This window comes from Euleptes europaea, chromosome 13 (assembly GCF_029931775.1).
Source record: "Euleptes europaea isolate rEulEur1 chromosome 13, rEulEur1.hap1, whole genome shotgun sequence".
Classification (NCBI taxonomy): domain Eukaryota; kingdom Metazoa; phylum Chordata; class Lepidosauria; order Squamata; family Sphaerodactylidae; genus Euleptes; species Euleptes europaea.
The window spans coordinates 17,855,261-17,870,012 of record NC_079324.1 but is presented as its reverse complement, the minus strand read 5'-3'; the positions used below and the strand labels follow the sequence as shown (position 1 = coordinate 17,870,012).

The following is a 14,752-nucleotide window of genomic DNA, read 5'->3' as shown; positions in this document are numbered from 1 at the left end:
TTGTCCTTCACTAATTTGCTCTTGGTATTTAGGGTTACCAGGTCCCTCTCTGCCACCGGCGGGAGGTTTTTGGGGTGGAGCCTAAGGAGGGTGGGGTTTGGGGAGGGGAGGGACTTCAATGCCATAGAGCCCAATTGCCCATTTTCTCCAGGTGAACTGATCTCCATCGACTGGAGATCAATTGTAATAGTAGGAGATCTCCAGCTAGTACCTGGAGGTTGGCAACCCTATCAGTATTCCATGAGTTTGTGCTAAAGTGACACACGTGCGGATCCGTTCTTTGCTTCTCTCTCTCTTTTTAACAGCATTTTATATTTTATTCTCAGTACTTCTTTCTCTGAGCCATCACCTGCATCTTGCTAACCAAGATTGTGCATTAACTTCACCCTGTCTGCCATGTTCCTAAGGCCAAAGTGGTTTCTGGTTTCCATTAGTGGCTTTCAGCTCTCGCTTGCTTCCCCCCCCCCCTCTTGAATAAGCAAGGGGCTTATAACAAGGCGTTAATGGGCTGCCACTCAGGTTATTACTCCTTATGATGTCAGGTGTTAAGACTTGAATATATCCTCACACACATTCCAGCAATCCAGGTCTACTCAGCCGCAGCCACCACCGTAACCTGTTCCTGGCAAGGCAGAACCTCAGCCAGGAAAACCTTCCTGCCCACAACACACAGACAAAGAGGGTGAGGACAGCATGGAATTATTTAACAGGGCTTCAGCAGCCCTGGGATTAGGGTTGCCAACCTCCAGGTAATTGGAACAACCAGAACAGCACCCAACAACAATAATAGAAATAGTGCAAAATTTATAAAGGTGAAGAGGTGAAAAACATATATACGGAATTATATACAAAATAGTACAGCCAAGATACAAATATCAAAATTTACAATATGCAAGTCAGCGTCAAAATGAAGGCAGGATATGATCAATCCTATATCAACAGGTAAGTCAAATGGTATCCATTAAGGTCTCTCTTTTTATGCTTTCAGTATTTTTGCAGATCCAAAATCCATATTTGCAAACCTCCAGGTACTAGCTGGAGATCTCCAGCTATTACAACTGATCTCCAGCCAATAGAGATCAGTTCACCTGGAGAAAATGTTCGCTTTGGAAATTGGACTCTATGGAATTGAAGTTCCCTCCCCTCCCCAAACCCTGCCCTCCTCAGGCTCCACCCCCAAATCTCCAGGTATTTCCCAAGCAGGAGATGGCAACCCTACCTGGGATTGATTTTGAAGGCCAGGCCTTAGTCCTGGAGAATTTCAAGTAACATTTTTTTAAAGGACAAAAACAACACATGTCCCTATCCCTGCTTACTAGGGTTGCCAGCTCCAGGTTGGGAAATACCTGGAGATTTTTGGGGCGGAGCCTGAGGAGGGCAGGGTTTGGGGAGGGGAGGGACTTCAATGCCATAGAGTCCAATTGCCAAAGTGGCCATTTTCTCCAGGTGAACTGATCTCTATCGGCTGGAGATCAGTTGTAATAGCAGGAGATTTCCAGCTGGCGCCTGCAAGCTGAAACCCCTACCATTTCCCAAGTTTAAACAAGCCTTGGTGCAGGGGAAAATTTCCAGCTGGTACCTGGAGGTTGGTAACCCTACCCAATACTGTGGCCCCGATCCATATCCCACTCCCACATCTCCCCTCCAGCTTACCGACCTCCAAGTGGGGATGGGCTTTATCTCAGAATTACATCTGGTCTCCAGATGACAGAGATAGGGTTGCCAGGTCCCTCTTTGCCACTGGCAGGAGGTTTTTGGGGCGGAGCCTGAGGAGGGCAGGGCTAGGAGAGGGGAGGGACTTCAATGACATAGAGTCCAATTGCCCAAGCGGCCGTTTTCTCCAGTTGGCAACACTAGAGCCCCCAAAGATTCCCTCTAGGCCCGCGTCTTTCACCCAATATTTTGGCCCGCCTCATACTCTCAACGCACCCGGGACCAACAAAACCCAGTGCAAAGACACATGCAGAAAACAAAAGGAACACAAAATACATTTTTTTGACGTGGTACCCACCAGGTTGGCCCTCTAAGGCCACAAAACCTTTGGCTCAGGCTGAGGAGCTCACACCTCTGTCCCTGCTCCTCCAGTTAAAATGCCCCTAAATTTAATAGTTAAATCCCAGTAATCTCAAAGTAACCCCCCCTAAAATGTAAGAGGGGAGGTTATAATTTAGGGCCCAATTAGCATGCATAATTGGGGGGGGTCTTCAGATCTTGAGCAAGGCCTTTTTTGAAGTGCTGTAAGCTTACGTTGCTGGCCATTTCATGACTGTTGCACCTCTCGCCCTCCCTACAAGCCTTTTGTCAGTTAGGATGCTTTCCTCCATCCCACCCAATCCTCCTGAAGGGGAGAAGGACCTGCCTTGCTCTGGCCCTGGCATGTCGTGCAGCATACAGTGAAATGCCCAGATATAAGGGCTGGTTTAGAACACTATGTATTCATGCGCGCACATGTGGAAGCTTTGGGAAGTTGGCATCCGGGAGCCACGAACCAACAAATCATGCTCTCTGTGCCTGGTACGGCCTCTCACCAGTAGAGAGCTCTGAATTACCTTCATCCTTAGGAATGTGTTTTGTAGTTACTTAGATCACGAGACCTAGAACTTGCTTAGAGACAGCCTTCGGGCAATATCTATGGCTATGCTCATTAGAGTGAAGTAGACACTTAATGTGCCTTGGTGCTTTTGTGCATCAATCCGCTTGTCAGCAGCCATGGGCCTGCCCCATGCGAATGCATAAATGCTACTGACTTTCCTTTGTTTCTCGGGTGAGTAACTCTGCATCTTATTTGTGGGTTATTTCACCCCCAGGGTCTCTGTTTAGCTAAACAAAGAACTGTTGCTTATTTTAACCTCCTCCTAGTTGTCTTCATTGGACTCTACAAGACAACCAGGGCACGTCAATAGCACCCTGCTTTGTTCTAAATGTTGAAATGGTAAAATAACACAGCCGTAATGAGACTCATTGCCCTCAACTGGATCTAGGAACCTGGGGTTAATTTGCTACCGTACTTTGCCACAGAACCATCTAAAAAGAAATATTTTAAAATGTGCTCCGTCGGTCCCTATTTTCCAAGGAGAGTCCCTGTCTTCTGGCATCTGCTTCTTTTAAACTTTCTTAATTTTAGCCTTATTTAGTCTTTTGGGAGACTTTTTAAAAGTGTAAATTTAAGGGGGTGGTGTCATTTTTCAGGTCTTCTCCCGAGCATCGCTGGAACCTCTGGGGTATTTAAGGGGGCAAAAGAAAAGAACCAAGTCTGACAATCGCATCTCCTAACTATTTGTGGGGGATAATTCACAGTGGGCCGCCATGTTAGTCTGTCTGCAGTAGTAGAAAAGGGCAAGGGTCCAGTAGCACCTTAAAGACTAACAAAAATATTTTCTGGCAGGGTATGAGCTTTTGTGAGCCACAGCTCACTTCTTCAGATACAGCTAGAAGGTGAATCCATCTGTCTTTAAGTAGAGGAGAGTGAATTCAGACAAGCATTAGTATTAGAAAAGGGCCAGAGTCCAGTAGCACCTCAGACTAACAAAAATATTTTCTGGTAGGGTATGCAGCTTTCGTGAGCCACCGCTCACTTCTTCAGATACAGCTAGAAGTGAATCCATCTGTCTTTAAAGACAGATATGTATACTTTTTCTTTTCTTTTCCTTTGATGTAATTGTTGTGGCATGACTTCTACTTTTCTCTTGTTTTTTTCTGTTCTGTTTATATTCATCTTTAAAGACAGATGGATTCACATTCTAGCTGTATCTGAAGAAGTGAGCTGTGGCTCACAAAAGCTCATACCCTGCCAGAAAATATTTTTGTTCGTCTTTAAGGTGCTACTGGACTCTTGCCCCTTTCTACTATTTGTAGGGGAGAAAGATAGATAGATAGATAGATAGATAGATAGATAGATAGATAGATAGATAGATAGATAGAGATGCGTTTCCGCAAGGAACTACATCACCCATAATGCATCAGCATGCCATCTCCCTTCTGTCGCCATCCTCCTTCGCCAAAAGTCGGGTCCTTGAAGCTGAAGCGCAGCCGTACTTCCGCCAGGAACTGACGCGCAGTGGTGTCATATGACCGGATCCTTTCCCCTTCCCAAGATGGCGGATCGCCTGCCTTCGGAGTTTGATGTGGTGGTCATAGGAACGGGTAAGAGGTGGAGGCAGCCGACAGGGGATGGGGAAGGGGGTCCAGCCCTCTAGAAGCCCCAGGGATGGCGTCGGGAACACCAGCAGAGCTTAAACGCGGGAGGAAAAGACAGGAGGAGGGGAGGCATGGCAAGGACCTGGAGAGGAGAGAGCAGGGACGGATGTGTGGGGATGCGGCACCCATCTGATCCCTGTAGCCCTCTAACTTTTCCCTGCCCCGTGCCGACCGCTAATATGTCCACCCTTTATTTGCATTCTCTATGCCTTGTCTATGCTCAGTACAGCATCTGAATCGCAGCGTTAGCACAGGGAGAGGCTGGTTTCCCCAGCAATAGCATTAGTGCAGTCCTATGCAGTTGCTGCAGCCGGAGTCCATTGAAATCAGTGGACTTAGTCTGGAATCGCTCTGTGTAGGGTTGTACTGCAGAAAGGCTCAATGGTAGAGTGTCTGCTTTGTATCAAGAAGGTCCTGGGTTTGATTCTCCACCCCACCCCACACACACACATCTCTAGTTCAGCTAGTAGGTGATGTGAAAGATCACTGCCTCAGTCCCTGGAGAGTTGCTGCTGCTGACTCTCATAGACCAGTGGCCTGAAGGCAGCTTTATGTGTTCACTGTCGCAGCCAAAATAGCAAGGAGTCTAGTGGCACCTAGCAGAAAGATGTAGTGCAGCATGAGCGTTTGGGGGCTAGAGCCTACGTCATCAGGAGCATAAAATTTACGTACAGATGGTGTGCGTGTGAATATACACACAAATGGATGTAGACCACTGGTTCCCGACCGGGGGTCCACGGACCCCCAGGGGTCCGCGAGAACTAAATTAAGGTCCGCGAAACAAAGTTATAAACCCGTAATAAATTAATATCTTCAATTAAAAATTCTCTATTATAAAAATATATATATTCAAACATTATTCTAAGTGTAATGTTTAACTAACGGTTATGATTAAAGTTTATTTTCAAATTCTCTGAATTTTTATTTTGAACCTTGGGGTCCCTGCACCGAACAAAAAAGTCCTAGTGGTCCCTGGTCAAAAAAAGGTTGGGAACCACTGATGTAGACAGAGAACAGTGTGGGCCTATTATTATTTTTGGCTTTTCATTTTCTTTTAAGGAGGGAACGGAAGCTGTAAATATATTACTGCTCACCCGCAGCCACTCATGATTCTATAAAGCAGGACAGTATTCAACTAGCTTTGCCAACAGCTAGCTTTAGTGGCAGCTTGATAAGCAAGATTTCAGCAGATGATGTTTTTTCTGGCCTGAGGTGATGAGGGAAAAATTCCTTTGGTGGCCCTGCAGTTGTTTGATGGCATATCTGCCATGCTGGTAATAAAGCTGGCAGTTCTAATTGAAACCCAGGCTTAAATGCAACATTTATAGTGCAGTCCTAAAGTGAATTACTCCAGTTTTCACAACTCGTTGTGGAAATATTGAGAATCTTAGCACAATCAAAGGGAGGATGCCGGGCAGTTGAGCACTTTCTCCATTGTCCTTGGATCCAACTCAGCAAGAATCCCCTTCCTGAGAAGCATTTGTATTGCATTTTCATGCTGTTTGTAAACCTTTTTTTTTTTTAATCCTGTGAGTCCCATTGGGAAATTTTTTGAATGAAAAATAGAATATGAAAATAATAAGTACAATCTTAAGTAGAGCTATACCCTTCTAACTCTATTGAAATTGATTGGCTTAGAACAGTGTTACTCTGCTTAGGATTTTACTGTGAGGCAAAGTTAGTTAGCCTGCTGTCTGATGAAGGGAGCTTTGACTCTTGAAACCTTATACTATGAAAATCTTGATAGTCACTTAGGTGCTACAGGACTTGGATCTAACTATTCTACTGCAGCGCTAATTCTGTGAATTTAGGCAGATCATGAGAGGGAGGGCAGGAAGTTTTGCTTTAGTGTTTAGCTCTCATGGCCCTTTCTTACATGCCCAGGGTAGTGCTGATTGCCACTTTGGGGTCAGGAAGCAGTTTTCCTCCAGGCCAGATTGGCCAGGGATCCTGGAGTGTTTTTTGGGCTATCTTCTCGGTGTGGAGTAGGGGTCACTGGGGGTGTGTGGGGGGAGGTAGTTGTGAATTTCCTGCATTGTGCAGGGGGTTGGGCTAGATGACCCTGGTGGTCCCTTCCAACTCTATAAACACATGAAGCTGCCTTATACTTAATCAGACCCTTGGTCCATCAAAGTCTGTATTGTCTGCTCAGACCAGCAGCGGCTCTCCAGAGTCCCAGGCAGAGGTCTTTCACATCACCTAATTGCTTAGTCCCTTTAACTAGAGATGCTGGGGATTGAACCTGGGACGTTCTGCATACCAAGCAGATACTCTACCACTGAGCCACAGCCCCTCCCCAATATGATTTTATGCAGACCAATATGGCTACCCTCTGAAATTAGCCTGCTATAATATTCTAAATAAATGTTTAATAATAATAATAAGAGTTGGTATTTATATGTCGACTTTCTCTACTACTTAAGGGAGAATCAAACCGGCTTACAATCACCTTCCCCTCCCCACAACAGACACCCTGTGAGGTAGGTGGGGCTGAGAGAGCTATGACTAGCCCAAGGTCACCCAGCTGGCTTCATGTGTAGGAGTGGGGAAACCAACCCAGTTCACCAGATTAGCCGCTGCTCATGTGAAGGAGTGGGGAATCAAACCCAGTTCTCCAGATTAGAGTCCACCGCTCTTAACCACTACATTACCATAATGATTTAAGTGCTTCATGTCAAATACATTCCTTCTTCACCTTGAAAACCTCCCTGTATTTCAGGTTTCTAGTTCTGTTTTATGAATAGGCTATTGAGTGGTGGCCATGCCAGATAGTTGCTTGGCTAATCAATAACTAAGGTGGGAATTGGAACCAGGCTTGTTAGATAATAAGCAGAAATCCTGGAAGAAGGGGACAGGTTGGGGAGTAGATGTTTGTAGAAAGTGAATCTGGGGGCAAGGGGCACAGTTAGAGAAATGCAGAACTCTGTTCTCTGTATCTTTATTAAGGTAACTTTTATTTTTAAGAAATCATCCTCTCTTATTCCAATACTTGGTGGGTGCAAGGTAGAGAAATCGGTCCCAGTTTATTAGAAATACTTTGTACTTGCAATTTTTTTCTTATAAAAATTCGATCCCTCAACCATCTTTAAATGGTAGATTTTGGTTTCTCCGCTGGTTGGTTGCCTCTCATCCCTGGCTTGTCAAAATTCATACAAGCTTGAGCCAGCATGGTGTAGTGGTTAGGAGCGGCGGACTCTGATCTGGTGAACTGGGTTGGTTTCCCCACTCCTCCACATGAAGCCTTCTGGGTGACCTTGGGCTAGTCATAGTTCTCTCAGAACTCTCTCAGCCCCACCTACCTCACAGGGTGTCTGTTGTGGGAAGAGGAAGGGAAGGTGATTTTAAGCCGCTTTGAAACTCCTTAAAGGTAGAGAAAAGTGGGGTATAAAAACCAACTCTTCTTCATTGTCTTTGTTCCTTTTCCACATCAATGGACCACACTGCATTACAGGAGACTAATAGGTCCAGAGAGAAATGTTGGCACATTCAGCATTGATCTGAGATTAGGATGTGTGTATCTACTCACTGATCTGATGTAGGGTTTCCAACAGGTCTGGGAAACATGTCCCTTTAATAGAAGCTTAATGTGTAGAAATGAGCAGCTGAAGCTTTTCATGGCATCACATCCCATTAGAGTTCTCTTAAGGACAGGAAAGTTTTCCCAGGTGGTTGGCAGTCCTAATCTGATGGTGAGCACAATTAGCTTTGATAGTGCCAATCACCTGTTGTAGTAGGAATAATGGGGCCTGAATGCAGTCTCTCCCACCTCTATGCTGACAATTTTTTTGCTGTGAAATCACAGCTGACTTATAGTTTCAGAGCTAGAGACATTCAGAGGGGGTTTGCCATCGCCTACCTCTGTGTCAAGACCCTGGACTTCTTAGTGGTCTTGCACCCAAATACTAGCCAGAGCTGACCATGCTTAGCTTCTGTGATCTGATGAGATTGGGCTAGCCTGGGCAATCCAGGTCAGGGCAAGAACAGGCAGTTAGCACCTTCAAAACTGACAGTAATGACTTCTGTTGGTTGTATGATCCCAACAAGGGAAACAGTCCTAAAGCCCACTGCAGGATTTAATCTGGAGAATAGCACAGCACCCAATCTTGAATGGAATGTAAATGCTGAAGCTTGTCTCCCTGCATGCATTGTTCTTATTTTATTGAGGCGTGTCCATGTGAAAGTATGATGCAACTGAACGCCAAGTTTGGATTCTAAGGAAGTGGTTTTTAAAGGCTTCTAACTGTGACTCCAATATCAATCTCACCTGTTTCTGCCAGGTACTGTGAGAACCAGTGATTCTTAAATGTGATCACAATTATCCTTCCTATGCAAATAAAAAGGTGGCTTCTGAAATAATGTGCATTAGAGAGACATGGGTGGTCAGAAGGCAAGGCTGTTGCTGCTTTCTTGCCTGTAGAAGTGCGTGTTCAACATCACTTAATGCACGCTGACTAGCCCTCAGGATTTTTCAAGGTATCTCCGCACTTCCGTATTCACATTCAGAGTGGTAAAGCGAAGGACTTCTTAACTCCTTTAATGTATCCTTATGAGTGAAGCAGGCATCCTACCCTACTTCAATTATTCTGATTACAGATAGGGAGAATAATAGGTCTTCTGAATGAATTGCTATAAGGTACAAGAGTGTGATCTTATAATGGTGATGCAGAGCATATATTAATAGGAGTGTTCCATTTAACATTCCATTTCTCAATACATTGCTGACCTTTGTTTTAAATAGTCTCCCTCGCATCCCTCACTCATTTTATATATCAAGAGGAAGACAAGGTATTATTTTCATTCAAATCCATCTTTTCTGTCTTTTGCACAGAGACCCTCTTTTTGTATCAAGGTTCTTACTTCCACCTTGATTATATTGTGGCATCTTTTATTTATTGAAGATACTTTTATATGCCCGCCTTTCTCCTGAGCCTCTCACGACCTTAAAGACTAATGAGTTTATTGTAGCATAAGCCTGACCACACTTCATCACATGCATGAAACAATACATTCTGTTGGAATAGAGAGATTTCTACCGAAAGGTTCAAAGATAAGAAGGGCAGGTGTTAGTGGAGACCTGCTATAAAGAGAGGCTAGAAGGTCCTATTTCTCAGGGCAAAGTGTGTTATGTTCTGTTGTGGAGCATGGATGGTGCAAAATCTGGTCAAGAGAAATCATCCATTTGGAGTGAAGATGGACTACTTCATCTTTAGATGAATTGGCAAAGTGGCGATGAATCTGAATACTGTATGTATTCCTGTAAACGGGAGTAATTGTATTGTGCAGTGAACTTAGCTAACCCCTTAGTCTTTGAGACCCAGTCTGATAGTATCAAATTGGCACATGAGTTCCAGCTCTATAGTTTGCCTTAAAAGTTTCCCTGTGAAACTCTTCTGTTTGGAGTTTTTCCGTTTTTAATGCCGTCGTTTCTTCTCTTGCATAGAGACTGTCCAGCGTAGCTAGTGTGTGTGGCAGAAAGACCTTGCTGTCACATAATGACATGTATTGCTGCTAATATAATGAACTGACCCATCCATTAGGGTAATTGTGTTGAGCAGACCAACATGGCTGCCCTCTGAAACCAACTCATCAATACCATCCTAGTGTCTTCCGAATGCACCCGGCATTGTTGCATGATAATGCTGCACAGTTTATGTTTTATATGGTTGCAGATTTGACAAGACAGCGTGCTTGTAGAGGTCCCAGATTCCAACACTTCAAAAGAGCACCTTCCCAAACAAGGGATAGGGAAATCCCAGAAACTTGATTGATGAAAATGAAGAGTTGGTTTTTATAGCCTGCTTTTCTCTACTGAAAGAAGTCTCAAAGCAGTTTAAAATCGCCTCCCACAACAGTCATCCTGTGAGGTAGGTGGGGCTGAGAGAGTTTGGAGAGAACTGTGACTAGCCCAGGTCACCCAGCAGGCTTCATATGGAGGAGTGGAGGAACAAGCCCAGTTCACTCGATTAGAGTCTGCCTCGCATCTGGAGGAGCAGGGAAACAAATCCGCTTCTCCAGATTAGAGTCTGCTGCTCTGAACCACTACACCACGCTGTGTCCAAAGCTGTGATGTTAATACCCAATAAATTTGTCGCCTCCCCCCCCCCCTTTATCCTACTACAAGGCTGGCCCTTCGTGTTTTCATTTGGGTATGTACAAAGCAGAAATAACTGTCTAGCCCACTCCATTAATCTACAGTGGCCCATAAATCTGCTCATCACCCTGCAAGTACCTTTTTCCCCCCTGGCAAGATCCCCCATCCTTCTCCCAAGCCTAGAGAAGAGCAGAGGAATCTCTCAAGTGTTGATCAGTCCAGTCGGTTTATGGCAAGTTTAGCGTGAGTTGACTTAGGAATGTCAAACCATAAATGTTTAAGCAGTAAGGATTTGTTTACTGTTTTTATATATTCCTGGAAATGATAGTTTTCTGAAGCTTAGAAAACTGGCAAAGGGTTCTGTGTGGATTCCAGGATCATCCCTGCCGTGCTCCTTCTGGCTTCCCATGTGGGAGATGAGCAGGGGGAAAGCAGGACAGACTCAAAGTCAGCTGGTAACTTTCAAGAGGGAGTCATGGCAGAGCCAACTTAAGCCCCTTCTGGTCCTCTGCTGTTTAACTCTTGTGCCATGGAGACGGCCTGTGTTACAGTACTCGGGATAAGAATGCTTGCACTATTCTTCTATTGCCAGTGGGGCTGATGGTCTCCAGTTGTATGTTTGCAGAAGTGTTTTACCTGGGCGGACTCCAAGGGACTTAAGAAGCGCCCGCCCTTCTTGTCCCAATCACAGGCAGGGTAGGAGCAACCTGGCAGGGACTAGGCACCTGGGTTGGCTGGGGCACCTCCACTACTTGCACCCCAGCCAATTACCTAGCGGACGGGCCACCCCTGTTCATGCCCAACTTTTCTCCCCAGTGGTGACCTGTCGTGATCCTGGGCTAGAGGCTGAATAGTGGAGTGGCCTAGACATCTCAAGGCAGCCTTTCCGCTCACCCAGGCCTGGGGCCTTGCTCCAAATTTCCCTGCAGGCCTATGTTTTCCAGGCATCTTCCAGGCCTCAGGAGTGGATCGGGGAAAATGGAGGGAAAGCAGGAGCCAGTCATAGTTGATGAGACGGAGCTGTTGAGAAAGTGCTAGCGCTGCCATCTCCGAGATGAAAATTTCCTGGGGGTTTGGGGGTGGACTCTGGGGAGGGTGGGGCTTGAGGAAGGAGCTCAAGCGGGGATGCAATGCCATAGAGTCCACCCTCCAAGGCAGCCATTTTCTCCAGGGGGACTGTCTCGTCTGTCTCAGCTGTAATTTTGGGAGATTTCCAAGGCCCTGCCTGGAGGTTGGTAAACCTAGAAAGAGCATATTAAGACCCTGCACAGGGAGAGAGAGTGTCCTTTGCCTGGAGTTAGGCAGCAGACAGGCTGCTACCAGTGGGAGGTGTTTAGCTTGGAAAGAAGGCAATTAAGGGGAGACATGATAGAGGTCTATAAAATTATGCATGGTATGGAGAGAGTGGGCAGGGAGAAGCTTTTCTCCCTCTCTCATAATACCAGAACACAGGGTCATCTGCTGAAGCTGGAGGGTGAGAGATTCAACACAGAAAAAAGGGAGTATTTCTTCACACAACGCATAGTTAAATGGTGGAACTCCCTGCCGCAGGATGTGGCGATGGCTGCCAACTTGAAAGGCTTTAAGAGGGGAGTGGACATGTTCATGGAGGAGAGAGCTATTCATGGCTACCAGTCAAAATGAATACTAGCCATGATGCATACCTATTCTCTCCAGTATCAGAGGAGCATGCCTATTATATTCGGTGCTGTGGAACACAGGCAGGATGGTGCTGCTGCAGTCGTCTTGTTTGTGGGCATCTTAGAGGCACCTGGTTGGCCACTGTGTGAAAGGACTGCTGGACTTGATGGGCCTTGGTCTGATCCAGCATGGCCTTCCTTATGTTCTTGTGTGATCCCTCCCTCATGGAGAGTGAGATTGCCCTAAAGGGGATCAGGTATTAAAGCAGAGTTAGAAGTCCAGAAAGACAGATGCATTAAGGAATTTTATTGTTTTCCAGGCGCCTTCTTTCTCTGGGAGTTTTGCCCTGTCTGTTTATAGCGAACCCTGTATTAATTCTCCATTTTCATAACTGTTCTCTTATTTAGTCAATGGTTATAGTGTTTGGCTAATAAATTAGACTTTTCCATTCTCTGTGCCAGGGTCCTTTACGCCTCATACTCAACCATAACAGCAGGGTATGCCCTTACAGAAGTTGAACCTGCCTGGTCGGTGTGTGTGCCCGCTCTGGGCTCTCCCCAGTCAAGCCCTTGAACCAGGCAGATGGCAGCCACTCAAGGCCCTTGCCCGTTTCAGTAAAACCCCACACAGCTCCGTCTCATCCAGTAAAACCCCACACAGCCCCATCCCTTCTTGCAACGGGACCCAAAGCAGCTTGCACCCATTCTTTTCCCCGCTTCCCTTTTCTTCTCACAACAACACCCTTGTGAGGTAGGTTAGGCTGAGCAAGAGCAGTTGGCTTGAGGTCACTCAGTGAGCTTCTGTGGCAGAGTGGAGATTCAAACCTGGGTCTTCCAGATCCTAGTCCAACACTCATGCTGGCTCTTCTTTGCTCTCCCAGCTTCCAGTTGACACACCTTAAAAGTCATGTAGCATCTGTTAAAATTCTATTTGCCTCCTATAAAAGTGGTTGTGAAGAGTAAAATCCTTTGCTTTTCCAAACTAATTTTTCTACCATCATCCCTTGTTCAGGTGAAAATTGGCCTCAATGTTACTGGCAGGTATCCTAGCTGGTGCTATATCTGTCATTTGAAAATGTATCAGCAGATTCCTTAGTTGAACCTTTCGACTGGAAGGCAACAGGCGTTGTTGGAATGGGGAAGCTAGGGTTAGATTCTTGGTTGAGCAGGGCAGGACCTTTATTCCCGGTGTTGTGGGTTTGGGAATGGAACAATCTCCTTGTTTGGTTAGTGGCTTGTATTTCTGCTTTCCAATTTATCCTGGATATTGGCGAGGTCCTGTTTTGTTAGACGCTGTTTAAGTTATAAAATAAAACTTGTCCCCCTCCTCAAGGTATTTGCGTTCTCTGATTTGGTGTCCTAGTAATTCTCTTTCTCCCTCCCCACCCCCCCCCCCGTTTTCTAAAAAAGAAGTTATTCTTTATAAAAACCAGCCACTGTAAATTTTCCTGGTTCCGTGCAATTTTTCCCTCTTTTCTCTTTCTGCTCTTCGCTAGTTATAAATAACACATGAAATGACTTTCAAGGTAGAAAGCAGGAATCCATTTTGAAATATTCTATAAAATAAAGAGTGATTTATGGCTCCATATGATTTTGGCTGAAAGCATTTGGGCTTTGCCCAGTCATCAAAGTCCTGTCAGGAGAATCTATTATTTATTGTTCGATATGCCGGGAGTGGTGCTAGTACTTTATTTTATGTTTATCTTATGTAAGTATAGTGTTAAGAAAAATCAATCCCAGGTACTAATACAGTTTTAAAAATCTATCATGGAAAACTAACCTGAATATTATAGATGTGAATGAGGAAGTTATGTACTGATTTTTTTTTCAATCCCCCAAATTAACAGATGCTTTGATTGCTGTTGAATATGTCGGGGTGTGATCTTTTTCTGTCGCTTCGTAACGCAGTTGTGTTCCAATGTTTTTATAGCTCCAATCTTGCTAAGTAAGCTGGGCCTCCTTCTATGCAAGCCAATATTTAAACATCTCGTCAGATCTCAGAAGCTAAGCAGGGTCAGCCCTGGTTAGTATTTGGATGGGAGACACACCAAGGAAGACCAGGGTTGCTGTGCAGAGGAAGGCACTGGCAAACCACCTCTGCTAGTCTCTTGCCGTGAAAACCCTAAAAAGGGGTTGCCATAAGTCGGCTGCAACTTGACGGCACTTTACACACACATAGCAAAGATTTAAAAAACCTGGACAGTGTGGGCTTGCTTTAAGGCTGTGTGACATTGAATAAAATAGTCATACAATGTACTGATGAGCTTCTGAAGTATTTTATAAGCCACAAGCACTGGCTGTGCTATCCAGATGTGAGGTTTGTTAAATCTCCATGCAGAATCATTGCAGAGAGTTACCGAGCTGTATCTTTGTAGTAAGGGTGCCATGTTCTTTTATGAAGAGGAATAGTTAACCAGAGAGCCAGCGTGGTGTAGTGGTTAAGAGTGATGGTTTGGAGTGGTGGACTCTGATCTGCAGTACCGGGTTTGATTCCCCTCTCCTCCACAGGAGCTATGGACTCTACTCTGGTGAACTGGGTTTGTTTCCCCACTCCTCCACATGAAGCCAGCTGGGTGACCTTGGGCTGGTCACACACTCTCAGCCCCACCTACTTCACAGGGTAGGGAGGAGAGGGGAAGGTGATTGTAAGCCGGTTTGATTCTTCCTCAAGTGGTAGAGGAAGTCGGCATATAAGAACCAACTCTTCTTCTTCTAACCGGTCTTTTAAATCTCCACTGGGATGTCTCACCCTTGAAGCTGCCTTTCTGGTCTTTGTGTTAAGGACCATGGTTTGTGATACATTTTTCCATTTAGGGTCCCTCCT

At 45.4% G+C, this 14,752-nt stretch overlaps 1 protein-coding gene across 1 annotated transcript in view; it reads left to right on the top strand.

Moving 5' to 3' along the window:
- Positions 1–4,087: 4,087 nt before the first annotated feature.
- CHM (CHM Rab escort protein) overlaps positions 4,088–14,752 on the top strand; it is a 91,424-nt gene continuing 80,759 nt past the window's right edge. Inside the window, exon 1 of the mRNA XM_056859391.1 lies at positions 4,088–4,143. Coding sequence (XP_056715369.1) covers positions 4,095–4,143 — 49 coding nt within the window. The 5' untranslated portion in view covers positions 4,088–4,094. The remainder of the gene's footprint in view (positions 4,144–14,752) is intronic.